Raw genomic sequence first — 27,620 nt, forward strand, 5'->3', positions numbered from 1 at the left:
CCTCGCTGCCCTTCTGTCTTACTATCAGAGTGAACATGTCGAGATCCACAAGACAGCTACCAGACAGGAGCTTAGAGAGATTTATTGATCCAGTTTATTGTTGACACCAAGAGCATTTCTTAACATACATCAGCCCCCTGTCAAACAGGCGCCATGCTGTGTTCTGTATCTGCATGAGAATTTTATACACATTCAAGCTGTACAATATTAACAAATGGGGGAAGTAAATACATCTCACTGCTCCTCCCAGGAGAAGCAAGCCCTCATGCACACTAGTAAATAGCCGGATTTATTTACAGTCTATTTCAATACCTGACTGCACTGTGAGCAACATATATCTCTGGGGCTGTTTCCCACCTCCAGGGGTGCCTGGAGAGTCAGGCTCAGTGGGGAGCAGAGGGTTGTGTTGGTACCGCTGGAGCTTGCCAGGGTGCAGCCCCAGTACTGTCTAGTGCAAACCAAGGCTTCCCTGAGCCCTGGCTCCCAGGCAGAGCAGAGTAAGGAGTGCATGCAGTTTGCCCAGGGGCTCTAGGCAGCCCATTTCCTGCCCTACAAACCTGCTGAGCTCCGGGGAGGATGACAGGCCAAGGTACCTACTTGATTCAAAGTCGAGTGAATCACCAGGAGCCCTGCAGGGCCTTGAGCCTTTGCTCGCCTGCCCGGTACAGCTGAGTTAGTGGCAGGAGGGATGCATTACTCCCAGTCCCTGCTGGGGCAGCACCCCAGGCCAGTTGGCGTGAGCATGGTCTAGCAGAGAAACAAGGCACTAGTGTCTCAGTGAAGGTCTGTCTTGCCCTAGAAAAGGCAGGCCAGGCTGCGTTGAAATCCAGTAGTGGAGTGTTTCCCCTGCGCAGATTGTTCTGACATCTCTCTCCTTCTGCGAAGTGCAAGATGAAGCACAGAAACCAAAACTACAGCAGTGAAGTATCTGAGGTTTAATTAAGGCCAACCCTGTTAAGCATCCCTTTTTTAGCATCACAGTTCTTGGAGAACTCTTGTGAGATGCCATGTGAATCTGATTTGCTGCCAGAGCCTAGACCATGGTGGTTTAAGTGCAGGGCGTGATGTAGGGCTTCGCGGCAGGCTGTTTTAATAGGGTTTGTCTAAACTAGGTCTCAGTATCTGTCTACATGTGGAAATCGGGTTGCATTTATCCCGTTAATGTTGCTAAAAGCAGAGAGAGGACTTAGCAGGCAGGAGGCCGGGTGTGCCGGGGACCGGCCAGCCGCACGGTGGAGCTGCTACCTCAGCTCTGCTGACACCGTTCTGGTTGGCAGCAGATAGCAGAGCTGTTTCTGGGTCATTCAAGACTGACCTTCCAAAGCGAGCCTTTGCTGCCCGTCATCACCCGTCGGCATGTCAGCAGCGTGCGCTTCTGAGATGCTCTGAGCTGGGCAGGAAATAGGGTGGCCTTATAATGGCCTGGCAAGGCTGGAGGGAGAGGACTAGGACATGGTGCCACGATGTTGTTTGTCTGCCTGGGCTAGTGTCAGCCACACCTGGGGTCTGGCACCTCATGCTGCCGGGCTCGCTCAGGTTCCTGGTGGCACAAACCCACCGTTCCCAGCTCACAGGCACAGAAGCACTAAGCTGGCCGTAGCCCCTTGGAGAAGGCAACAACTCCTGCGTGGGGGAATTCTCTGCTGTGAATGCCCCGCGCTGCTGGGTCAGTCCTGGGGGGCTTCTGCCAGGATCATGGTGCCAGAGCTGGGCAATAAATCTGCATGAGCAAGGGCGAGAGAGTCCTTTTCTTCATGGGGCTCCCCCCAGGACTCACAGGGAACTGCTGGTACTGTCAGCCCTTTGCTGTAGCGGCTTCCCATCCCAAAGCAGGGCTGGGGGTGGCGTGATTATAGCCCAGCAGCAGAAAGACACCTGACTTAGGGTATGGCACCGGGCAACTTAACTCCTAGCAATGCATCCTGCTTGGAATCCCGCTCCTGAGTGCTTGCGCTGCCTTTACCACCCCTTTTCCAGCCTGATGTGCCAGCACCTCAGGTGGCCACTGCTATAGCGACACCCAGGCCTGCCCTACATACTAATCTTGAAATCCCAAAGGTGTTTCAAGCCTTCTGCCTGCCAGTGTGAGAGATCACGCAGAGCTGCCAGCCTACGGCCCCCATGGGGGGAGCATCCCCTTCCTGTCCCCTGCCAGAGGGGATGAAGGAACAGGAAAGCTCCTGAGAAGGATGACACAGGGTATAAGGTGAGGCCAGGCAATTGATCAGGAATGATGCTCCCAGCCTGTGCAGTGGGAGAAGCATGCACCACCCTTGCATGTCCTTTCATCTGCTGCAGCGCAGGGGCAAGGTGTTGAAAAGTAAATCAAGGGAAGCTGTGGAGTCCTGGTCCTCCCTCTTGCACTCCAGGCTCCCTGAGGGCAGCCTTAACCAGAGCTGCACTTGCAGGCTGCTGCAGAAGGACCCTTGTACCACAAGAACTAGGAGGAAGAGGAGCTGGAACTGATTTTTTTGGCTATTTCCGTGTCCGACTTGGCAACCAGAAACCGCAGCTTCTTCCCTCCGGAGCGGATGAGGTCCACCGCACTGCAGAGAGTGGCAACAGGGAGAGAGGTGAATTCTGGCTCCCCACAGGCTGGCAGCCTCCCCAGGAGCCTGCCAGGTCATGGACATTTGCAAAACACCCCCCCCATTTGCAGAACACCCCCCACGCTCCGTTTTGATCCTGCTCAGTGTTACAAGCAGGGTCTCTTTCTCTTTTGCCTGTAGCTTTAGGGGGAGCCTGGCCTCCATGCAAGTGCTGCCAGGACAAAGGCAAATGAGCCCTGAGCTGCTCTGCCCCGTGGGCACCGGGGCTGTGCCTCGGACAGCCAGGCAGGGTGCGAGCTGCTCCATCCCACTTTGAGAGGAAGCCTGGGGTGGGATGGGCTGGAGCAGCTCTGCATTCCTGAGACTCACCTCTGGGGCTCTCATTTATTTCCCAAATGTGCTCTCCAGCTTTTGCTCCCCAATCCCTCTTCCAAACCCCTCCACCCAGCTGCCCTCCCCCCTCTCCAGTGTCCTGCACAAGTCACTCCTCTCTCTGTGGCTTGCCCGTACCACAGCATCCTCTGCGTTGTTAGCTGGGACTGTAGCACCAGGCAGTCGGAGATCCTGTGCAGCTCTTTGCTGCAAACCAGCTGAAAACCTGAACTTGAGCATTAACTCCCATGGTGCCAATACCAGACCGGGCCCTCCGGCGAGGTGCGACTCACCTTTGGTAGTCTGCCCCGATGAGACTGGTGCCATTGACAGCCAGGATGCGGTCCCCGATGGAGAGCCTGCCGTCGGCGGCCGCAGGGCTGTCCTCGATCAGGGTGCGGATGTAGATCCCCGGGGAGCAGAGAGGAGTGTGCTGTTGGCAGGGAAAGGCGGTGAGTGACCAGCCAGGGCAGAGGGGACACAAAAGGCTTGTGGTCCCAAAGGGCTGAGCTCCCCAGGCAGGGTGACAGCTCACAGCCAAGCGAGTGCCTGGTGCCAGGCCAGACCCTGGAGGTGCTGGGGAACACGATGGACGGGTGCTGGGGACGGTGTCATTAGCCATAACAGGAAGGAAACATGAACCTTCAGTTTTATATCAATTTATACACAGAAAGGAGAGGTGGGGGCAATCTTCTTATTCAGTTTAATTAAGAGTAAAGCATTGTTAACCTGCAGCCATCTTGGGATGGGAGCTCTTTGCTCACAGCTGTCCCAGGGGCTTGGTGATGCCCTGTTTCCTACTGACTAATGCACGGCCCTGAAAGGCCACTTAGTAAGATGATCCACTGCACTACGCCAGATTGCAACGCTGCCTTATGCAACGAGTGCCGTGTTCTGACACCCCGTGAGCCTCCCTGCTCCCCCTCTGCTTCCCTTGCCACCCGCTGAAGGGTGGAGGAAAGCCCTCAGCTGAGTCATTTTCCTTCCACAAGAGCGCTGAGCCTTTTGCTCTCTCCAGCTGCAGACCAGTTGTGATGGACTTTGTACGCATGGCACAGAGACCTCCCGAGAGATCACTCTGTGCCTCATTTTCCCCAGGAGAAGCAGCCTAGCTCCCGTGCGAAGCCATTAGCATCTTTGCTGGCTTTTCCTGGGGTATAAAACATGTCTCACATGTCCCACTCCAGCTATTTGGAGGGGCATCAGCCCTGTCCTGCAATCGGTGAGAACTCACCAAGCCATCGATCAGCCCCATCCCCAGCCCGATGGGTCCTCTCTCCAGCTCCACCACAAAGACATAGCAGAAGTCATCAGTGGCAGAACTGCGGCTGGAAGACTCTGGCGTGGGGTAGTCATAGGGGGTTGGCGAGCATCCTGGCAGTGGAAAGACCAACTTATCACTCTGGCATCGCCCAAACCCAACCTCCCAACCTCCCACAGAAAGCTGCCCCCCAAAGCCCCATCAAAGCCAACCTCGGGTAGCCCCAGGGCTGGTTTTCTGCTAGGGCAGGAGCTGCATGAGATGCTTCATTTGCTCTCACCTGCCTTGTCCAAGCACTGACAAGTCCACACAGGAACCGTGTGTACGGGGAGGGCTGCGGGGGAGAACGGCAGCAAACCCCCTCGTGCCCCAATCCTCCACCCCCAAAGCAGGGCAGCGCCAACTTTCGGTACCTTCAGGGGTGCTGCCTTTGGTGCCGTTCATCCCGTTCCTCCGGGGGTCCTGCAGCCCCTTGCCAGTGCTCTGCGGGGACTCTGGGCTCCCGCAGTCGAAGTTCAGAGGGGTGGTGGGTGGCGTCAGCAGGCAGGAGGGGTCTGTGGGTGCCGTGCCAGCTTTGGGGGCCGGACCCCTGCCCAGCTGCAGCTGCTTGAGCTTCTCCTGGAGCTGCGGCTCGCCGGCGGGGTGCTCGCAGGGGCAGCCGTTGGTGGCCAGGCAGAGCGGGGGGCTCCCCTCCGGCTCAGCGCAGCTCCCCAGGGAGCAGTAGTTCTCCTGGGTGATGGTGCTCCCTGGCGCAGCAGCCGGGCTCTCACTCACCTCCAGGACATCTGGCTTTGTGCATGCTTCTTTCTTAAGAACAAGAAAAATGCTCTGTAGGACCCCCTGCATGTGCTTTTCACACCCTACCTGCACCCCACCACCCTGCCTGCTTTGCAGGCAGAACAGCTGCCGACTCCAGCCAAAGCCTTGGCAATTCGAACACCACCAGGGCTTGTCCTGGCTTCCCAGCACAGCTCCCACACCCCAGTTTTGTGGCCAGGGCCATGCTGGGGATGCTCACAGCCAGCCAGGAGGGAACTCCTGGTTATGTCCCTGCTGGGGGATCTCATTGGAGGGGGACACAGGGGGAGCACAGCTCCTCCTGTGGCCCCAGAGCTGGGTGATGTGGCCCCAGGGTGATGGGAAGAGGTAGCGGTGCCTGTGGTTGCTGCAGTCAAGGGGCCCAGGGAGGGAGAGGAGAAGGGGACCTGCTGGAGGGACATCCTCCCCAGGGAGCTGGAGATGAATGGCAGTTGAGCTTAGCACCTGTAGCACGTCTCGCCGTCCCTGTGCTTTATAGGCATTAGCTAATTAGTGCTTCTGTGCAAGCCTGCCTGGCTATGTGGGGACAGGCAGGGTACAGGGCAGGGAGGACGGAGGAACATGCAGGGAGAAGGGGAGCGCTGCCTACAGACATCCCCCCTTCCTCCCTCCTCCCCACTAACGAGATTGCTGGGACGAGCCTGTCCTTCCAGCTCACCTTCCCGCACCCCCCAGGCTGGGGGATTAGCAGCACTAATCCTTCCAGCAACTCTACATGAGGGCATTGCCACAGCTCCAGGCTGCAGGTGAAGGCAGCAAGCCCTTGGCACTGGGCTCAGCGGGGTCTCCAGAGGGACCCAAGATCCTCCTGCCCTCCCAGGAGAGGAACAGCCCCTCTGTGGGGTACAGGCTACCTTTGGGGGTGCTGAGCCCGGCCCCTCGCTGGTGTGGGGGCTCTTGCTCTGTAGGCTCCAGAGGAAGTGGCGGATGTAAAGGAGGTGCCGGTAGATGTTGTCGTCCAACGTCTCCACTTCCAGGTCCACTTTGAAGCCCCCACTGGGCAGGATGATGGGTGGGTGGTTGTCAAAGGACTCTAGCACCTCATCTGAAAGGTGGATGGAGGAAGGCTAGCACTGGCCTGGGCTGCACCCTGCTCCTGCCTCCCGGCTCTCGTCCACATGCGGTCTCCCAGCTGGGACTGGGGACACGGTGAGCTGCGAGGCAGCAGCATCGCTCACTTAGGAATGCAGAAAGAGCCCCAAGTCCTTCTGAGTGCGCTTTGCATCCTTTGCAATGTCTGAACTGCAGGGCTGTGGTTATTCCTGATCACTGCAGTTACTACAGGACCCCCAGCAAGGGGAAGGGAATCGCCTGTTTGGTTTGTACGTAAAAATCTTGGAGGGAGCCTGCGGGTGACCGGAGCACGGTGACCAGAGCAGCACTGAGTGCGAAGCCAGGGGCTCACCAGGCTGGAAGGTGGCCGGGCTCTCCTCCTCGCTGAGCTGCCACACTGCGATGCAGCCCACATCCATCACCGCCTGGCACTGGCTCAGCACCCGGTAGAGCTGCGCAGGGCTCAGCGCCGGGAACTCAGCTCGCAGGGACGGCCAGGTCATCTGAGCAAGGAGACAGAGCGTGGGGCGAACAGCAGAGGTGAGGACCTGCTTTCTCCGAGGAGCAGGGGCTCACAAGGTGGGGTGGGAGGGAGAGGCTGGGCAAGATGGAGTGAGCCTGAGCATCCCCTCCTCGGTACTGCCCACCCACAGACCCACCACCCCAGGAAGGGGCAGCTGGTGACAGGTTGTAGAAGAAGGGACATATCACTGCAGGGACCCCCAAACACTGAGCAGGGTCTCTCCTGCCCCTGCCCATCCCAACGCCACAAACCCCCAGCCGGGTACCCCTCACCTGGACCAGCTGAGAGCCAGGCATGGCCAGCAGGTTGGCCACGCTGGCAAGTTTGGCAAAGAACTGCTGGGCAAGCTGCTCGAAGCCAGCGCCGCGCAGCCACTCCAGGAGCAGCCGCACGCTGGCCCGCAGCTTCACCCCCTGCGACCAGTGGAAGCAGCCAAGAGAGGAGCCTGCGGAGGCAGAGCATCCGTCAGCACATGTTGGGGAACAGCCCCCCATCCTTCGTCCAGAGCCCAGCCCCTGCCCCAGGAGTAAAGCTGCCCCAGGGCAGCAAAATAAATCCAGGTTAACGTACCCAGCATCCTGTAGCTGTAACTCCTGGTGGTGGCTGAACCTCACCTGGCACTAACAGCAGGCAATGGGGCTGCGGTGTCAATGAGGGCTAACAAGCACCTCAGTTACAAAGCAGGCTGCAGTAGTTTATTAATGAGCTGCCCCTCCAAACTGCTCTCAGCCTCCTCTGCTCAGGCTCAAAAGGGCAGTGCTCTCGCAGGGGGTGAGGATGGGGCACTCGTGGGGTTAAAGCCCTCCTGGGAATGGGGACTCTGGAAACAGCAGCTGGGTCTGTGCTTGGCCTCCCCATACCAGTGCCGAGCCCTGCCCATCTCCAGACCCCTCAAGCTGCCTGAAGCCCCCTCCCTTCTGTACCCCTGAGGTGGCACTGGGAAGGACTGGAGGGTCTCCCAACGGGCCGGTTCCCTACAGGTTACCCAGTCCAGGCTGGGTGTTCGAGGAGGACTGACCCTTATCCAGGAGCTGGTTGAAGAGCAGCGTGTTGGAGAAGAAGAAGAGGTAAGCGAACATCTGGGAGGTGATCTCTGGGTGCACTTCATACTGGCGGAGCAGGTCCAGCACTGCCTGGTAGATGAGCACGACCCTGTGGAGCTCCTTGGGCAGCGGCAGGGATGCCTGCCAGCTCTCCCGGCACTCGTTTTGGAAGGGGTTGCACTCGAGCAGGGCAGGGAGCGACACGTACAGACACTGCAGGGAGAGCAGCAAGTTCACAGCAGGACTGATTTGGTTTCTTTTTTTTTTGCATGAGTCAAACCGCTCCAACCCCCTCACCTCCACAAGCTGAGCAAACCCCGCTGGCACTGCTCTGGCAAGGGGCTGATCTCGCTTACCCCCCTGGCCTCGATGCGCTCTGGTGTTGCACAAGTGTTTAAAAAAGTAAAAATTGAATGTGTCTCATGCTTTTAGCAGTTGGAGGTGACAACATGGGGCAGCTCAGTTAAAGGGATCTGAAAACTGATCTGAACCAGGGCCATGGCCAATCAGCTGGGCACGAGGGTGAAAGAAAAACCAGGAGCGATGGGGATGACCTTTCCCTGTTGCTTAAATGGGAGAGCAGCACCTAGCACCCACCTCTGCCGAGGCTAAGGGGGAGGCGAGGGTGCTGGGGAGGAGGGTACCGCTCCGGCAGAGCGGTGCAGGAGCAACCCCTGCGTCCCCGCGTGCCGACACCAGCCGACAGGCAGGGCCGTCCCGCACACAGCAGCCTTTCTCCTGCCTCACACTGCCCGCTCTGTTCCCCGCTCCCGATGCCGCCCAGCTCTCGCGGTCCAACGGCGACGGTCCAGAGGCCCCTTTCCATCACACCCTGAATCACACCATTATGTCGCGCTGGCCGGAGCCAAGCAGCTCTCCCCAAACGCCTCCCCCAAGCCGCTGCACTGCAGGCAGGGAAACACGCTACAGTAATTCAATACTTTTCCTGGGCTGCGACCAAAAATCGGGGCACTTCAGCCCACAGGAAAACACCTCAGCATGATGCAACTGCCAAAGAGTAAAAGCTTAAAAAAACCTCCTGCACAGCCCGAGAGCTGCTGGGGATGCTTGTGCTGGCCCTGTGGGACACTGCTGCCCTCCCCACGGAGGACGTACCTTGGAGATGTAGTAGACGCACTGCTGGAAGGTGTACATGATCACCTCCTCTAGCACCGTCATCGCCTCCTCACTGGCTGTGATGGTCGAGGAGAACAGAGACTCCTTGGAGCCTAGAAGGTGGAGAGGAGGGGGAGCAAACCTGCAGCAGCAAGGCAGGCCGAATTCACCGCTCCCCAGATTCCTGGGGTGGGGGTTATTAGTGCTCCTGGGCTGGCATCACCACCATGGCATCCCTCAACAGGGGCAAAGAGGCTCCTCTTGCCGCAGAGAGCGCCCGCCTGCCATCTCCCACGGCTCACACCACCGCTGGCAGCACAGCCCGGCGCTGCAGCACGGCGGCCTCTGCCCTGCAGGCAGCCCAGGGCTGCACCCCCTTTCCAACAGCCTGTCTGGCCTATGAGTGTTTTAACTTGCTGCACAGACCAGAAGGTTTCTGAGGTTGATTTAATCCCTTTTTCCTTTTTTTTCTCTCTTTTTTTTGCTGGCATTAACATGGGCTCACCAGTGAGCAATTCTGCAGGGCTGCCTGCAAATCCAGGTACCCTTGCAGCAGCCGGGGGGCAGAAAGCCACCCCCGAAGCATTAACTGCATGCTGCTGTGGTGGAAAGGGGAGGCTTGGCTGCGAACGCAACACAACACAACCTGGCCCCGAAGCCGAGTAGCACCACGGCATGACACGAGGCTGCTCCTCCCGCACAGATTACCCCAGCCTGCACCGCGGAGATGTCCCTGCTGATAAGGATTATGGGGGGTTAAAGGAGCATCTCAGGGGCACTGACCACCGCTTGCGACTGGGGATTAGCAGAGCAGTCACTGCAGCTGGAGAAGCAAGCAGGGCACTGCATCCAGCCCTACCTCTGACGTCCAGCTCCTCCTCCATGCTCTGGATGTAGGTGGGTGATTTCTGCTGGATGAAGTAGAGGACTTCGATGGCGTTGGCCATCCAGAAGAGGATGTGCTGCAGATCTGGAAGAAGGTCCGTGATGGTGAAGCGGGACAGGGTGGCAGGGTCCTGGCTGGGGAGACACAGCAGGTGTTACAGCTCCTGCTCCTCAGCATCGCCACTCAAGCTTTTGGGGAGAAAACAGCCAGCCTGGGGCAATGCCAGGAGAGCATTTGTGTGTCGTCCCCCCCCAAGCCCAGCACCCCCTTAAGAAGACCCTTTGCAAGCAAAAATCTGGTGGTTCTTGCTCTGCAGGACAGCGAAGGGGACCCTGCAGGGATAAGGCTGGCCAAAGGCCACCTGGCCTTTGTGGGGTACCACTTTTGCAGGGGGGACTCCCCCTAGTACAGCTGAGCTGCAGTACATACTTGTGGCTGAACAGCAGCTCTCCCCAAGAAGTATGTGCTGTTCCTGCCAGCTCTGGATGGTTAAACCCAGCCTGCCTGCACTGGGCTGTTCAAAAATAAAACAAAATAAATAAAAAGCATCTGGGAAGTTTCTCAACTGCTGAACCACTTTTTCCTGCTATAGGAAAAGCCTGGGAAGCATCCTCAGAGCTTGTCCTAAAGGGGAGCTCAAAGCAAGCATCAACAGTTTCTCCAGATGCTGCTTTGGAGCCTGGATTTTGGAAATGGCTGGGAAGCTGGCCTCACACCCCACCAGGAGCCAACCCCCCGCACCACTGTGACAGCCCCGAAGTGGTGCTCTTCACCCCGGGACACCATGTCCCACCATCCCTGGATGCACACATGCAATGCCAGCCCCGTCCTTGCTCCACAGGGGGTTCTTCAGTTCTTCAGCATGAACGCCGTGAGACCCCATGCCAGGGCCATCCCTGCTATGTCCCTCGGGGATGCTGAAGCCACATGTGCAAAGCCTTGGCCTGGTCTTGGATTGGAGAAGACCCCAGAGCTGCTGCAGGTCCTATTCCCCCATGAGCTCGCCTGCTTTTCCAGCCCCACACATTCCCAAGCAGGGTCCTTGCAGGCACCGTGGTGAAAGGACCAGAGAGGCGAATGCGTGGGATTGAGCAGGAAAACGCAGCGTGCATCGGGGCTGGGAGGCTGGTTATAACCAGCCATGGGCTCCCTTTGCTTGTGGAAGAAGAACTGGTTTGAATTCTCCTCGTTTGAGGGCAAAATGAGGAGGGGTGGTGGGTTGCACTTACTGCTGGGACTGCTTCTCAGCCAGCTCCCGCGTCCGCTCCTGGGCAGGGAGAGAAGGGGAAAGCAAAATGAAAAACAGCAGGACAGGGTGGCACGAGCATCACCCCAGACAAGCACTCGCTGCTGCCAGGCAATGGGCTGGGGGAAGCCCCCAGCGGGGGTCCAGCAACACTCCCACCCCAGCAACACCCCCGTCCCACCGCCAACTGACCCACACTGTCCTCTGGATCATTTTGGCCACTTTGAGCAGCAGCTGCCCGAAGTCACCCGGCTCGAAACTGGTGGCCGAGTGCTGGATGCAGAGGCAGAGCAGGAAGGCAGGTGTCAGCTTGTGGTCGTCCCCTCCCGGTTCGATCAGGGTCATGATGCGCCGCAGGAGCATGTCCTCAGCCGCTGGCTCGAACTCCAGCAACAGCTTTCTGCGGGGCACCCTGGGGCCGCTGACAGGCGATGGGCCCCGCTTTTTGCTGGCAGGGTCCCTCTCCTTCAGCAGGCTGCCGCACGCCCCACAGATGGAGGGACCCTCGGGGACGGCGGGGTGCAGGGCTCGCAGCCTCAGCAGGGTCTGTGCCGGCAGCGGCTGCGCCTTCATGGGGTCCTTGTAGAGGAGCAGGTAGTAAAGACCGAGGGAGAGGAGGTCCCCGTGCCGCAGCACGACCGTCCGGGCCACCTCAGCGAAGTTGACGGAGATGCCGGCACCAGCGATGGGCTCCAGCACCAGCTTCTCCTCCCAGTGATGCCGGGAAGGTCGGAGCTTCCTGATGGTGCAGTGCAGGGGTAAGATGTCGGGGGCTGACAGGCTGATGCTGGGCTTGCTCGCCTGCGTCCTCTGGCCTACCGTGTGCTGCTCACGGTTCAGCAGGTAAACCAAGCTGTCCTGCCAAGCGGGGAGATGCAGCATGAACTGGGGAGGAGGGGGAGAAGGGACCCTCCTCCCTGCAGCGCAGTGGGTGCTGCAGCCTCCCGCTGTCCACCGGCCGCCCACCCGCCTGCTGCACCTTTGCACGGCAGAGCCACGTTTCTCTCTATTTTCCTCACTGTCGAGCAGGACAGCAGTGATCCCTGCTTTGGGCACTATAATAAATGGGCACAATAACTTTGGGTATGCAGTTCGAGCATGCAAATGGGGCTGCTTTGGGCAGAAGGAGCCCTCCCTCCACCTCTCGCCTCCTCCCTTTCCCACAGCTGCTTTTTCTTCCCACCTTCTCCCCCCAGACTGCAGCAATGCCTCCATCTCCCTGCCCGGGGGAGGATGGTGGGACCCGGGTCAGAGCAGCCGCTCCCTGCCCTGCCTTCTCCTCCAGCCTGCCCGCGTGCCCTGAAGCAGCTCACGTAGCCACCCCGTGCCTCAGTTTCCCCAGCTGTACTAACGGGATGGCTGCAGTGAGGGCTGCTGTGCCAGTGTCACCCTCCGGAAAGCTTGGAACAGCCGGATCCTCAATGGGGACAAAGTAGCCATTAACTACAAGAGCCATCCTAGTCCTTTCCAGTTCTCCAAGTGCCTCCAGCGCTGGGGAGCAGGGGCTCCCAGACACGCTGTCTCCTTGCTGCCTCTCATGACATTTGCAGCTAACGAAGCAGCCAGACAGGGGACGGGGCAGCTCAGCCATCACCCGCAAAACCGGGCCTCCCTTGGGCCAGGGCAGGGATGCTGCTCCGGGGGCTTTCCCCGTGCCCCTCTGGGGTTTTAACTGGGGGTCACGGGTCCCAGCTCCGCACCCCCCGTGCTTGGGGACAGGCTTGGGGACAAGACTTGGGGACAAGGCTGCAAAGTCCCAAGCTGGCACCGCTCGTATTCTAAAGGATGCTCTTCCGCGCCACCCCCACCCCCCCACCCCAGCAGCTCCGGCCATGCAAGCAGCCCCCCCTTCCCCGGGGCTGGGGGGTAGGAGGAAAGCGGGGGGGTGCCGGGGGGTGCCGGGGGGTGAGCGGGAAGGCGGCGCGGTGCTTACATGCTGCTGGCTGTAGCCCTGCAGGAGCAGGAGGTGCGGGGACTGGTAGAGGGAGTACCGCATGCTGCCGCCGCTCCGCGCCGCCGCCGGGCTCCCGGGCAGGGTGGAGCAGTGCCGCTGGAGCCGCTCCCCGGCCCCGTTCCCGTTCCCGGCCCCGGCCCGCCGAGCCGGGTTGCCCAGGCTGGTCTCGCTGAGGCTGCGCCGCAGGGCCGGGGGGGGGCCGCGCCGCTCAGCCCCCGCCGGCGGCCGCCGGGCCCCCCGCGCCCGGTGCCGCTGCAGCTTCCGCGCTTGGGCGTTGATGCCTGCGGGGACGGGGAGGGGGGAGAGCAGCGTTCAGCCCCCCCGCCGCCTCCCCGGGACCCCCGCAGCCGCAGCAGCCCCGGTCTGGAGGGATGCTGCAGCGCGGGAGCGGGGATGGAGCAGCTGAAAGCCCCCACCCCACCCAGGACCACGCACCCTCCCCGGGCTGATGTCTCCTGGTCCCCTGCCCCCCCCGAAGGGTGACGCCAGGACACCAACGCGGGGAGTTTTGTGCCCCAATGCCAGCGCCGAAAAGAGGGTGCCCCAGTCCTCCCCAGCCCCCAAACCCCACTGACCGGGGGGGCAGCCGGGCCAGGCTCAGTGTCCGCAGCATCCCCCACACACCCCGGCCACACTGCCAGGGCTGGGGGGGGGGAGAGGAAATCTGTGCTAAAAAGAAATCTAGCTCAATCTTTGCAAAAAAAAAAAAAGAGCCTGGATGCTGCTTTCGGGCCTTCAGCACTCAGTGGCCAGCAGCAAGCAGGAGCTGCGGGGAGCCCCCAGGTCTCCCCCTAGCATCAGCCAGGCATGGGAGCTGCGAGCTGCAGTGGAGCCTGCCTGCCCGCCTGCCTGCAGCAGGAGCAAGCTGTAATTAACTTCTCCCAAGCATCAATTTGGGCAGAGCTGTCCGCAAGACAAATGGGAGCTGGAGCAAATGAATAGGCCTGGCCCAGCTGCAAAAGCAGCCCCTCGGTGGCATTCCCAGCCTCCGAGGGGTCCCTGCAGGTCCCTCTGTGCTGCAAGCGTGGCTCAAGCTCTGCAGGAGAAATAAGAAGTTGCGGGTCTGATGGGCGATGCTCGTACCTCGGGTGGGCAGCCTCCTGGGAGCAGGTCGCTGGCACTCGGGGAGGACGAAGAGAGGGGAAGAAAAACCTCAAGGATTTGCTTGCGGGAGCAGCACTGCAGCGGCGTCAGTGCAGGACGGAGCCAGAGTCCCGCTCACGGCTCAGGCGACCAGTGAGCAGGCTTCGGCCGGCGGGATTTGGGGACAGCCAGCGGGATTTGGGGACAGCGGAGTGGAGAGCCTGGCGCCAAGGGCTGCTTAAAGGGACACTCACAAGCTTAGACCCAAAAAAAAAAAAATGACATCTGCCTTATTTGGTGAGGAATGTTTGTTTGTTTTAAATGGAGTGCTCTTTTGCTGGGAAAAAGAAAGAGATGGAGATGGGGAGGGGGGGTGGGAGAGGGAGAAAATAGCCCCTGCTGTTTACATGCCTTGGGATCAGTGCAAGGCATGGCCAAGCCACCCTGAGCGGTCCAGTGCCCCACGTCCTTCTTAAAAAGGCAATCGGCCCTGCTCATGTTCTCATCACAGCCAGCGGCACAGCACAGGACGCCTGTGCCCCACAGATGTGAAATCCAGGGCATGCAACAAGCCTGCCCAGGCAGGAACACAGCCCAAGCCATGCCACTGGGGATGCCAAAGACCACTCCAAATGTGGGGGTCTGCAGGAGGCCTTGGCTCCCCCCAGGACCCCCGTCCCCACCCACAGCATGGAAATGGGCCAAGGGGCTGAAGGATGGCTGGGGTGATGCAGTCCCAGCCTGGCACGTGGGGGCGGAGGAGGCGAGGGGCCGGATCCTGGGAAGCAGCTACTGCTGCAGCTCATTGCACCGGCAGGCAGCGAGGGCTGACGGGACTGGGGTCCCACTGCCCAGGGAGACACGCCATCACCAGTCCCTTATCTAGGGGAAAGGAAGCTTCTGTATTTATTTTGTATAGGAAAAAGCTGGTTTTTTCTGCCGATAGAGCCCCTGTCACAGGCTCCCTGCTAACCCTGGAGCTGTGCTGGAAAGATAAACACAGCTCTTTTCCTGAGCATAACAAAGTCCCTCCATAAAGCAGGGTGGTTTTTTTTCAGTTCTCTGGTACTGTTTTCTCCTCCCGAGTGTGTGCAGGTTATTCCACCCAAAACGCTGCATGAGCATCCCCAAAACAGTGCGGCCAAGGCAGAGCTGGCAGCTGCCAAAGCCACATGGCGATGTGGATGGGAACAGGGCAGGATCTCACCCCGTCCCTTAGGGAGAGCTGGGCACCCTGGGCAGGGGCACTGTGCACCCCTGGCCAGCCCCCGCCAAGCTGCTGCCTCTAAACCCATTCTGCCTCCCAGGGGTACACCTGCCCGTTGTAGTGCCTGGGATCTTGGCTGGGATCTGCCTCTTTTTCAGCCTAGGAAAGAAGTTCCCTTTTCCTGGCTGAGAAATAAATCAAGCAATAAATAACTCCACGGGCCCCAGGAAAGAAGAAACACTTTGAATTTACCCAGGAGGAGCTAACGCCGGGCTAGTCTTTCCTAATGTAATTGCTACACAGACCTTGCAGGGAGTCCTCCCTCGATGCAGTCATGCTAAGGTATATCAAAGCCAGACCCTCAGAGGTACCTGGCAGAGCATCCTTTAATATAACAGCCTTAACTCCTAAGTTTCTCGAAGTGTGCATGCGATTCAGCCTCCAGCCTCACGGGAAAGCCCCGGCAAACTTTGGACACAGTGCAAAATGGGGCTGGTTTGGAAGATGAATGCCATAAAGATAGTAAGTGCTGTGTCTCCCTCCCAGCACCCTCTAGTTTGTGGGTGTTTTCCCCGGATGCTCCCTAACTGCTGCCTCATCGCTCCCCAAAAGGAGCAGGGCTGGGAGTAGCAGTGACAGAAGGCATCAGCCTCGTTTACTGCAGGGATGCTCTACCTGTGCTGCTAATTAGTGGCATGAGGTGCGAGCGCCTTCCTCTCCAGTGGGAAACAGCTAATAAACTAATTAGGATAATGGGTAACTGAGCAGATAAAACTCTAGCTATTTGCTAACAGGTCATGGATGGGTGTGGAGCCTTTCCCCCAGCTACCAGCTCAGCAGCAGCGTGGGCAGCAATGGAGTGGCTTGTGTGATACCAGTAGTCCCAGCCCTGCAGCTCCAGCGATGCCCTGTGTGGGGAAGGGCCCTACAGGTATTTCCGTGGGGATCATGCTTTGCAGTATCCCTGTGCTTCCCCCTCCCCCCCCCCGCCCCAGTGAGCCACAAGCCCAAAGTCCCTTTATTTTTGCACAGATGCTGCATTTTCCACACCAGTGACCCCACCACCCTGGGCAGGCAGCTGATGCTTGGCAAGGGGACCTCTGCCAGCTTGAGGCTGGTGACAAGGGTGACCCCAGAGGAGGGCACTCATAGTCAGTGCCCATCACACCACGAGTTTCGTGTCTTTTTGGGGTGCTGGATGAGGGGGAAGCAGATGCCTCCCCCAGACATGCTGCATCACTCCTATCCATTCCTGGCAGCTTGCGGATGGGGTGGGAAAGTGTGGTCCCAGCCCCGCAGCATCCTTTTGGGCAGTGCCACCAGCACGGGGTGAGACTGGCGACAGAGCCCCTGGGGTCACTAAAAGAAAGGGCTGCAGGTGTGAGATTTTAATGGGTAAGACAAATAAGGGCTCTGTACTCTGCAGAGCAGACAGCCTAAACAAATGTGGGTGTAGGTTTTCTGTCTCGGAAGAGCTTGGTCAGCTATGGAAAATGCCCAAAGGTTAAAAAACGGAGAATTTCCACCACCCCACCCAGGAGTGCTGAAACAAATGAAGTGATATCTACATTGAAAGCATAGCGGGCTTATTTCCAGATCCAGGGCATGCAATCCAGTCAGGAACTGCTCCTCCACTGGAAATCACCAAAGGGTGCCAAGCCCAGGCCAGGCTGGAGCCCGCCGCTGCCCTGGCCTGCGTGGGAGCCTTACCCTCCCCACAGCTGCCAGCCCACCCAGGATTCAGGTCACGGGTGGGAATGCTGCTTCCTGCATCCGAGGGGGAAAATTTGAGGCCGAGAGTGGATGTGACCTTGGGCTCAGGCAGGGAGCTGCCACGTGGCCCTCCCCGCCGTGTGCTGTAACCGTTGCACTTGGCTCTTGCCCTTTCCTCTGTTCAAAAGAAGCTGTTTTTAGTCACCGCTCTCCCAAAGTGCTTAACGGCTCTCTGATCCCAGCTGGAGAAAGAGACGAAGAGAAGAGCAGATCATCCACCTTTGCAAATCCCTCCCTGGCACGAGCCCCTTTCTCTCCATTTGCATCACACGTGCAGTGAGCTGGGACCGATCCTGTAGCGTCCCCTCCCTGAGCAGACACAAGGACTGGACGTAGCAAGGGATGGAGGGAGCCCTGTCACACCATCGGGTGCCAATGGACCACCCTGCACAGCGTTAATATGAGGGCTGCAGGCTGTTTTTCGCTGCTCCTCCAGCCTTCCCATTTCAAGGCAGGATGTGAGCCCATCCTCAGCTCCCTGCACTGATGGGGACCTGCCCACAACACGCGCAACCCCCAAAGCTGCAAACTCCATGCTCAGATTTTGGGGCACCCGGGCAAAACTGCAATTGCAAATTGCAGCTGGTGGGACCCCAGCAGCATCTGCTCTCCCCTGAAATGCCCACGGCTGGTTTCCTTCGTGCGGTGTGCCTGGGCTCCTTCCAGCCCTCATTAAAGCAGATGGGAAAGGAGCTCTGTCCCCACTGGTGTGGGACAGGTCGGGCCATTTGTTCCACTGCTGGTGGTGGAACCTTGGCTCTCGTTTGCCAAGCGCCTGGGGTAATCCTGCACCATCGTTAGGTTATTTTTGACAATCACAACTCTTTCCTACAGGCGTGAGGAACCACTCGGTGCCCATCCCAGCAAAATCCCCTGGCCGACACCTCCCGAGCCTGATCCAGACCTCTCCATCAGCAGGTCAGACCCATCAAGGGCATCATGCAATTAAAAACCTGATTCTAAACCTTTCTGCCCTCATCCTCGCAGGGCTTTTAGCTGAGGGCGTGGAAGGAGGGAAACTTCATTACTCTGCACTGGTGTCACTTATCAACCTGCCAGTTCCTAATGATGCACTTACCTCCTCCTGCCATCCCTGGACTCGATCAGGCACTTCCAGCGGGGCTCTCCTGCCCTACATTGCTCTCTCTTCATTAGCTTTTCATTTTGCTTAATTGCTCCTGCAAATTTGCCCAGGGTGTCTGGCCTGGGGGATGACCATGGGGAGATGGGACAGGGGGTGTGAGGGAGTGGGACAGTGCTCCGCCAGGCACAAAACTGCACCGAGGTGTGAGACACCATGATCCTGGTTCATGGCGATGGGAAGAGCAGGCAACACTGATGGTCTTGCCTGCTGCTGTCCAGCTGCACATGGGGCTTTGGTAGGGACCCCTAGACTGGCTGGGGTAAATATTTGAGGTTGCAGGAGAGTGCCAAGTACCAACTCTACCCAAGAGCTTTGCAGCTAAGACACAGCTCTCCTCCCAGCCACCACTTGCGCCAGCCCCGTGTGCCCAAAACATGGGCAAAAGCTACTAGTGTGGGGTGCATCTCCTGCAGGCAGCTTGGGGGGGCAGCAGCTCCCCAGACCCTCTCCCAGCCCCGTGCCCCACTCTGACCTGCGGTGGTGGTGTCCACGTCCCTGGCCGCCAGCTCCTCCACCTCCGCCCTCTTGCGCAGCTCCAGCCGCCGCGAGAAGCCCTCCCTCGGCTTCCAGAGGTCCTGGATGAGCAGCGGCTTCTCGTGGTCACCCAGGACCCTCAGCCCCTCCGTCTGCCACTGTTTCTCGGGGCCCTCGAACCTCCCAATGACATCGCACAGGGCGTACTGCCCGGCGCTGAGCTGGCTCAGCCCGTAGCGCTCCAGGGCTTCCTTCACCAGCTCCCGCGCACCCGAGCTGCCCGTCGCCAGCACGCTCTTGTAGTTGGTGCCCGCGCAGATGTTGCCCCCAAAGATCTTCAGGATGCCGGGGGCCGAGAGCTGGGTGGAGAGCTCGGCTGGGTCATCTTCACCGGCTGCTGGGGAAGCAGAGGCTGAGCTCCGGTCCTTGTAGCTCAGCGTCCGGTACAAGACTTGGGAGAAAATCCGGCTCTGGCGCTTCAGCCGGTTCTTGGATGGTGGAGCCATGGTGGAGGAGGATCCATAAAACATTGCGTGTGAGGTTTTCATGGGGCACAGCTGGGCAAAGAAGAGGAAAAAGGGAAAGATCAGCAGTTTGGAGGCCATATGTGCAGCAGGGAAGAGCAAGCAGGAACCAGCTGGTGGCCACTGTCACCTCCAAGGTGGAAAGGGACAGCCACAAGGGAGGGCCATTTCCCTTGTGCAACCCAAAACACCAGTGGCCAAGCTCAGCCAGGCTCCTTGGCATCAGCACAGTTACCCCAGGATGGATTTGTCCCTGAAAACATAGCCTGGAGTGATCCCAAATTTCTCCATTATGTGTATTAAGAGGTCCCTCTTGCCCAAGCAAAATGCAGCAAGAGGAGAGCAGAGCCCAGCAGGACTTGGCGGGGCCCATCCCGGTCAGGAGCCAAGGCATCAGGAGATACTTTCACTAATGAGTTTATGGAGCAATCCCATTTTTTAGAGGTGAAATAGAAAGCTCAAGTGCAAATTCAATCACTCTGAGGTCACCGCTAAATGCTTTCGCTCACTGAGAGGCACAGGGTGAAAATGGGCTTTAATTAGCCTTTCTAAAAATGTCCTGACTCTGGCAAATCTCTTGGCTGTTGCTAGTTTGTGGAGGACGTTAAAGCACGTGGTGGCATCGCTGACAACACTGCCCTTGTCACATTATCCAGGGCAGGGCTGCTCGGGGCAGCTGTGGACGGTCAGCGACCAGAGGAGAGGTGGCCACGGCCATGCGACAGCTCCTGGTGCACCTTGGTCCCCAGGAACAGACTGGAAACCATGATGCTCTTCTGGCTTTGGCAGACAGAGATCCTGCCCAATGTCACTGCCAACATCTGGACCGGCTTTCAAATCGCATACTGGATGCACAAACACCAGGCGCTCGCACAGCACTGATAACGCTACCGGCTGCGCCATGAACTACTGGCGGGGAAGGTCTGGAAAGAGAATTTGAGCGTTTCTGATTCAGACAGGACAGGGATTTCCCTCACCTCCAGATTTATAATGTGCAGCCTGCGTGCAGGGAACAGGCATAGGCAGGGACTCAGTGCGTACACAAGGGACCCCCAAAATGTCCCATCCACAGCTATCGGAGCACTTTGATGCAGCGGTCAGCATGATCCAGCTGTGCATGGCCAGGGAGATGAAGGGTGCCAGCAGCTTTCCACATCTGCAGCCCCATCTTGCTCAGGCAGCATCTTGCCGCCAGAGCAAACCCAGCGCTATCAGGCAGAATGATGTCGGCCCTGGAAAGCCTCCAAACCACCATCTAATTCAGGAAGAAAAAGCGTCCCTGCTGCTAATGGAAGAGGTCACCTTCTAACCCAGAAACAACTTCCCTGCTGTGCACAGAGGATTTCTGCAGGGTGTACATCTCCCCATCCCAGGACTAGAGGCCAATTGAACGCTGCAGACGGGAAAACTGAGGCACCAGCAAGCGCTAATGCTGCAGGATGTGTCAAGGAGCTATGCGATTCTGCTGCACCCCAAGTCACCCCTTTTCCCCCCAGTCCCAAGAGGACTGTGAAAATGTTGGGGTTTGTCCTTCTTCCCAACCCACTGGCTCGGACAGCGAGTTCACAGCGGCTGTCTGGGTGCTGCAGGGCAGGGAGGGGACCCGGCAGCCACCCGGGCCCTGGCACATCGCTGCTGCCTGGCTCACTGAAACTGGGCTTAGCGATCAGCGTGGAAAGCAGAGCTTAGCATCTTGTGTTTTGTACCTCGCCAGCCAAGCACTGGCCCCAACAGCTTCACCATAACTCGCAGAGTTTGGGGAAGGCTGTTCCTGCTCCCACCTTGCAACTGGGGAAACTGAGGCAGGGATGGGGTTAAAGCTACAGCTCCCCCCATGCCGCTGCTCCTCCTCAAACTGAGTCTGGACCTACTGCTCGGCTGGGGACATCCCTTCGTGTCTTGTGTGACATCTCCCGGGAGTGCTGGGGCGGACCCGACCTGGGGAGCAGGTCAGGGCACTGGCAGACAGTCGGGTTCAAGAACAGCTTCCCCAGGCTGTTAGCACGGCCCCGCCAGCCCTCATTAACATCGGGCAGAAGAAAAACTACCCCAGTGTCCCTATGAGACCTTGCCATCAGGAATGCATAAGACAAAACTTTGTCATCAAATCACTGTTTTCAGTTCCCGGATTTAATTTCCTCCACCCTGAACTACCTCCAGCACAAAGGGAAACCTTTTAACATCTGCTGCTGGTAAAATCATTCCTCCAAGCCCACATCACAGACAGAGACACCATCCTCGCTTCTCGCAGGTGCCTGCCTGGTTTTGAATGTGTTATTTATAGATCAGCTATTTTCCTGCTCTTTCCATCAAATGCAACTTCTACAGAGTGCAGGGGCAAAGGCATTTCATGGGAAAAAAAATACAAAGCCTGGATTGAGAAAAGCTTCTAGCCTGGTCACCCTGTTATTCAACATCTGGAGCAACACTGGTGTGATTTCACCAGGCACCAGCCCAGGCCACCTGAGAAATCGCAACCTTATCCCGAACACAGCGTAATGCACAGTCTTAATCCCCTCGAGGACTCAAATGGACACGATAAAATGATAACGAGATGGGCTCTTCCCACATCCGTATGCTCAGGCACGCCAGTCACGGGCATCTCCAAGGACGCTAAAGAGAAAACCACGGTACATGCAATGCCATCAGGTCCTGCTGCGAGAGCGGCGATGCTCCAGCTGGACCCAGCTACCTGGGGACAAGCTGGCAAGGGAATTATCTGTTTGGGCACATCTTCCTGCAGATGGGTAGGACACGTGCTCCTGGACCTCCCCAGCCCAGGTGAGCCCCCACCTCGCTGCAGGCAGCCCGGTTCCCCAAAGGGAACTGGAGGACACAGGCCTGCAGCTATGGAGGCATGACCCAGACTTTCCAAAGAGTCCCTTTCTTCAGCATTTAGTGACATCTCTGCTAATGACTATATAGGAATTAGCCAAAAGCCTGTGATTGCCTCCTGGCAGGATCTCTACCAGGTATCCTCCACCTCCTCGCATGCTGTGCCTGGCCACACCAAAACCTGCTATTTTTCCCAGCCAGCACTGTTTGTATTTATTCTGCAGAGCTATGACAAATGCTTTTGGTATTCACATGGCCACCACATGTCCTTCCACAACCAACTCTGCAACTGCTGGGGACTTTCCTGTGGGCTCTGAGGTTCCTGCTCCCGCCATGGGTGAGCTGCTCCTCCCTGCTGCCCCCACCCAGCACCCAGGCAAAGCCTCCCCTTACCTTGCCATCCTTCTCACGTGCCTTTTCTCCTTCCATTCATCCTCTTCCTCAAAACGGGCCTTCCCCCCTGTCACACATCATCCGCATGCAGGCGTCCGTCGCGCCTCTGCAAGAAGAAGAGGAGGAGCGGTCCTGGGCTGCTCGCAGACATCAGCTGCTCAGAGTGAGGTGGCTTTGGAGGGCTCAGAGATGCTGCGACTCCACTGTCAACATGCATTGCATTTGCATGCAGACCACTGAGTTGCATATAAGCCCTACAGCTCAGCATCTCACTATATTCCCCACTGCCACAAACCAAACAGCCCAATCACTCACTGCTGAACCCTGGGGACCCACAGCAGATGTGTGGCCAGTGACGGGCTTGTTTGTACATGTTCATCCAGCCACAGCCTGTAGATGGGGAAGACCAGCCCAGCCCCAAGCTCAGGGTCCATTGCAGCAGGAACATGGCAGCCTTGGGGGGGAGACGGCGCAAACCCAGCCATGGTGATGCCCACCAACAGCATCTACCCCATCGCAAAGATACAGGGAGAGAACAGCTATAGGAAAAGAAACACTGTCAGAAAGGAAAAGCAAAGAGGAGGAGAAGGGACCAGCAACAACCTTGTGACCTTTATCTCCTTCTCCCAAGCACACATGTCCCTGGGGACACCAGGCTGGGGACCTTCTCACCCATGGGTGGATAATGAGTCCTGGACCAGCTCCTTCCCTCAGCAGCCACAGCACGTTGGGATGTTCACTGAGATTTGTTTCTCCTGAATTTTAGTCTATTTTGCTGGACATCGAGGACAGCCACCAAGCACTCTCCCCGTGCCCACCTGGCACAGATCTGCAGGAACACGATCAGTGTTCAAAAAAGAAAGAAAAAAGAAGCACCTGCAAAGTGCCTGCGGTGATTTCACAGAGGTTTCTCAGAAAGAGCCAGCAGGGCCCAAGAAATACTCTTTTCCGTGGCTCCGCCATGATTAAAGACAAAAGCACCATCTAATTAAATCACCTAATCGGGGCCTTGGTGCGGGTCCAATCCAGCCCCTCTTGCTGGTCCAGCTCTGGGGTGACGGGGGGAGGGTGATGGGAGAAACTTTCTGCATGACGCGAAAGGCAAAGAGACGCTGAACCCACCTCTGCTGCTCGCCGTTTCTTCCGATGATTAATCGCTCCCACTGGTTAAATATTTATGCCTTATTTCCAGTGTGTCTGGCTTCAGCTGCCAGACATTGATTCTTGTCTTGCTTTTCTCTGCTCAATTAACGAGCTTTTGGCTACCATGTATTTTCTCCTCTGTGAGAGTATTTAGATGCTTTAATCAAGCATCCCCGCTATTCCCCATTGATTTACGAGTAGACTAACCCGATGGTGGTCTCGTCTCTCGCTGTAAGGCATTTTCTGCAGCCCCTTGGTCCCTTCCCCTCGGTTCCCACATCTCCTCCACCAAGATGGAGAGACTGGGTTTGGCTGTCATAAGCCCAAATTTGTTTCTAATAGCACCCTGACCAAAAATGCAAATAACTGCTATTTTTTCCAGAGCAAAATTTCCCATTACCCTGAAAATTTTCAAGTCTCCAGCATAGAAATCAGGACAGACAAACAGCCACCCCCCAGGCAGCTCCCACTGGAGGAGGGAGCCGGTGAGCACCCACGCTGCCTCTCCTAGCATCTCCTGCCGAAAGCGGTGCGTGGTCAATTTATCATCCAGATTAGGGACAGGAAAACATGTACAAATCCGGTTATTATTTTTGGGTGCAAGAAGATTTCCATTTTCCATTCTGCTTCAGCTAGGATGCCTTTCGCTTGCCCAGTTTACCGCCCGGATTTGTACAAACTATTAACACTATGCTGCTCTGGGTCAGCCCCAGGTTTTTCCAGAAATCATTTCTATCTCCTTCCAGATTAGTGATAAAAGCATTGGAACACGGAGGGCATGCTGCCGGCCAGCAGTGCCCAGCAGTGATAATCTCCTCAGATAACTGCCTTTGAAATGGATCAGGTTTATTTAATACCAGCTTTCTTGACACTGTATAATGTCAGCTCTAAATACTGGACTGGACTGACTTTTTAATACTGGAGAGTGCAGATTTTTACAAGAATATCACCTCACATAATTCAAATGCTTCACGAAAGTGTATTACAGCCAGAGAGTCGCCCATCACATCAGAGACTGAAATAGTTTCTACTTGCCAGGAGTTATTTTCCATATAGCCATGTTGGATGGCAGGAATTTATTCCTGGTGTTGAAGTCTTTAATCAATTAAAGCCTGAGCCAGGTTTCTCCTTCTCCTCCCGAGGGGGATGCTATCAAGCCAATCAACCTGTAGCTACCAGGTCATCTTACTCCCTTTTGGGAAGAGCAGCAACACTATTAAAACACTTTTTAATCTTCTGGAATTTCCCTGGGGCTCGTCCCAGCGCAGATGCAGCTCTGTGCAGATGGGCGGTGAGATTTCAGCTATAACCATCCCAGAATGGCAACCAGAAAAGCTGTTTCCTCAGATCTCTATTTGAAAAATTTCCTCTTTTTTTCCTTTTTTTTTTTTTTTTTGGATGGAAACCACTCGAGTTGCAGCCTCGGTCTAATGGCAACAACCACAGCCTGGATGCTGTGAGCGGAGGAAGAGGCCGCCCCAGCACTGCAATGTGGAACAAATTATAACTCGAAGAGCAAAGGAAATGAGAACACCCTGGACGCGGTGGCTTTGACGTGCGCTCCTCGGCTCCAAATCCTGCCCCTCTGCAGATCCCGTCCCTACAGCCGAGGCTGCCGGGTTCTGCCGGGGCAGAGCACAAACCCCTCCGTTCTGGCTCAGAGCCCCCGCTCCCCTCCATCCTGGATCAAGTCTCCGCTTCAGAGCCCGGCCTTTTCTTGTGGGAGTTTTATCCATCTAAACTAGGGACAGATCGGAGGCTGATAATGTCGATGCCAGCCTCGGTGCCGTCTTTAGCCGGATCAGAGTGGGTAAACTCCTTACCGCGTTATTATTAGCAGCAGGCATTCTGAGGTAGCGCCCCCGGCCCCATGGCCCAGGGACTGTTCAAAGGCAGTCCTCGTCCTGCAAAGACGAACTAACAGTTTGTCCTAAAGGCAACTATAGCTCCACAAACAGATTGTAACGATTTGGGACCCGATTCTGCAAGGACAACAGCAGTCCTTTCAGCAGGTTTTCTTTTCTTGCTTTTTTTTTTCCCCCCATTATTTTGCAGGGTTTTTTGAGCCGCCAACGTGCATCAGCTCTCCGGTAATGCGCAAGTACAAATGCCAGCCCTCTGCCCGGGCAGCTCTATTCACACACACACGCAAGAAACGCTTCACAAAGAGCATTTGCTTTCTGCTGCCTTCCAAGCAGCAAAGTCTCAGTAGGCTGCCTAATTATAAGATCTTAGCAATAATTTTTTTCCAGCAATAATTAACTGATCCTGGAGAGTGCTGAAAATAAGCACTTCCCAAGCAAGTAGCAAACTCCCCTGAGTTTTCTCTGCTAAAGTTACAACTCAGCATGAAACTGCTCCAGCCTCACAGGGACACGGAGCATCCCAGCACCTCCCCACCAAGGCCTGGGACGCCACGACAGTCACAAGCAGCTGAATTCAGGTGAAATAGCATGTGTGGAATAGCAGTGGGATCCCAAGGAGTGTGCAATGGGATAAGGATCCCAAGGGGTGAGCAATGGGGAGAAGGATCCCAAAGGGTATGCAATCAGGAGAGGGACTCCAAGGGGCGTGCAATGGGTCAAGGACCCCAAGGGGCATGCAAGGGGACAAGGATCCCCAGGTGTCTGGCAATGGGACACAGATCCCAAGGTGCCGCATCTCCCCAGCACAGCCCTCCCTGCCTGCCCGCTGCTCTTCGGCAGGCAGCAGGGCAGGCTGGGTCTCCAACGGCAACCGGACAATCCTCAACCCTCGCCGCCGCCTTCCTCCTGCCTCCACTTTCCAAGGGGACGAGAAACAACCGTTCCCGTCCGAGCAGACGGGGTGGGGGGGACCCGCTGGCCCCATCCCGGGGCTCCCGGGTGCGGGGGGTCAGCGCGAAGGGAATGGCTGGGGTGTCCCGGGGATGCTACAGAGGGGATCTGCCCCCACCACCGCCCCCCCCCCCCCCCAAAAAAGGGGGGTACCTCGGGTAGGGTCTGTCTTCGCCAACCCCCGCGGTGCGCGCCCCCGCGCCCCATACTCACCGTGCGGGGCTCGGCGGGGCAGCCTCGGCGCGGCCCCCGGCGGCTGCAGCGCCCGGAGCCGCCGGGGCTGCGCGGCGCGTCCCGCCGCCGGGGCGGAGCGCGGCGGAGCGGAGCGGCACTGCGGCGCCCCCCCGCGGCCGCCCGCCGCCACTGCCCGCCGCGCCGCGCAGCGCCGAGCACCCCGGGACGTGCCGCGGGTGGAGCGGGCGCGGGTGGAAGGGCTGCGCCTTGTCCGGCCGCGCCGTGTGAGCGGCCACGCCGCGGCGTGGCGATGCCCGGCGCTCCCCGCCGGTGCCTGGGCACGGTGCCCGGTTAAAATGCCAGGGAGCGAGACAGGCAGGGCTGCGCGGGCCTTGCCTGCGCGGGCAGCTGCTGCCTTTGGCTAAACAGGTTTTATCAAACAAGCTTCAAAGTCGACCTGGAGACTGCTGTGGCTCCACACAGGCTGGTGGCTGAAATCGGGAAGGGATGGATCATGACTGCACCGGGTTGTTCGAGACGAGGTGGTCACTGATGCTCTGCCTCCCTTGGTTACAAATTCTCCTTTTGGTTAAATGTGTGGTTTTCTGCCCAATGGTGCAGGGGTTACACTTTGGGGGGGAAGGTGGGTCTGCCACCAGACGCCCTCTGGGAATGACAGCATAAAAGCAAAGCGAGGCCAGGAGGCCTCCCAGTCCAGCCCGATCACCAGCAGCAAAGAAATTATGGGCGAGGTAGAAGTTGTGGGTCAGGTTTCAGGGTGAGTTCAGCTGCCCCTGGAAGCAGGGAACCCTCCCTGGCTCTCCGGGAAAGCTGCCGAGTGTCGCAGCCTGTGGGGGATCCAGCCTGGCATAATCACGATGGAGAGGTGCGAGCGGGAGGGCAGCCAGTGGCTGTGCAGAGCCTGGGGCAGGCAGCACCGGCCAGCAGGCTCCCTGGATGGGGGCAAACTCTTCCTCTCCAAGAGGAGCCAGTGCCCATGGGAGAGGCTGGTGGGAGCTGGTGGGTGATGGTAGTGGGGTTTCCCCCCTGGGGTGCACAGCGAGCAGTGCTTACCCTCTGCCTGGTCTGCCGCAGACTTTCCTCCTCCCCAGATCTGGCATCCTTCCTCCCCTGCGGTGGCAGCCCGGAGCGCAGCAAGTGTCAACCACAGACTCGGCCACCACAGGAGGGGAAATGACAGGGCCAGAGCAGGCGTGCAGAGTGGTTATGCT

General features: G+C 57.8%; 1 protein-coding gene across 1 annotated transcript; it reads right to left on the reverse strand.

Annotated features, from left to right (window-relative positions):
• Window positions 1-56: 56 nt before the first annotated feature.
• Window positions 57-26,489, reverse strand: RADIL (Rap associating with DIL domain). Its single transcript, XM_082312072.1, has 16 exons — window positions 26,428-26,489; window positions 22,256-22,361; window positions 18,502-19,060; window positions 12,802-13,103; window positions 11,061-11,726; window positions 10,852-10,889; window positions 9,596-9,756; window positions 8,737-8,849; window positions 7,596-7,833; window positions 6,850-7,022; window positions 6,407-6,557; window positions 5,856-6,046; window positions 4,596-4,989; window positions 4,156-4,295; window positions 3,215-3,354; window positions 57-2,546 (listed from the first exon to the last, which is right to left on the reverse strand). Exons 2-16 carry the CDS (start codon window positions 22,289-22,291, stop codon window positions 2,441-2,443), a joined length of 3,408 nt encoding a protein of 1,135 aa, XP_082168198.1. The 5' UTR covers window positions 22,292-22,361; window positions 26,428-26,489; the 3' UTR covers window positions 57-2,440.
• Between the last annotated feature and the right edge of the window lie 1,131 nt (window positions 26,490-27,620).

The sequence above is a fragment of the Platalea leucorodia genome (genome assembly GCF_965183815.1).
Source record: "Platalea leucorodia genome assembly, chromosome: 5".
NCBI classification, from domain to species: domain Eukaryota; kingdom Metazoa; phylum Chordata; class Aves; order Pelecaniformes; family Threskiornithidae; genus Platalea; species Platalea leucorodia.

Excerpts from the sequence above, each read along its gene's own strand:
- RADIL (XM_082312072.1), bottom strand. The coding sequence starts at position 22,291 with ATGGAAGGAGAAAAGGCACGTGAGAAGGATGGCAAG. Across the intron at positions 6,047-6,406 it reads CCCGGCCACCTTCCAGCCTG|ATGAGGTGCTAGAGTCCTTT; the intron begins GTGAGCCCCTGG and ends TCCACCTTTCAG. Across the intron at positions 2,547-3,214 it reads ATCGGGGCAGACTACCAAAG|TGCGGTGGACCTCATCCGCT; the intron begins GTGAGTCGCACC and ends CACTCTCTGCAG.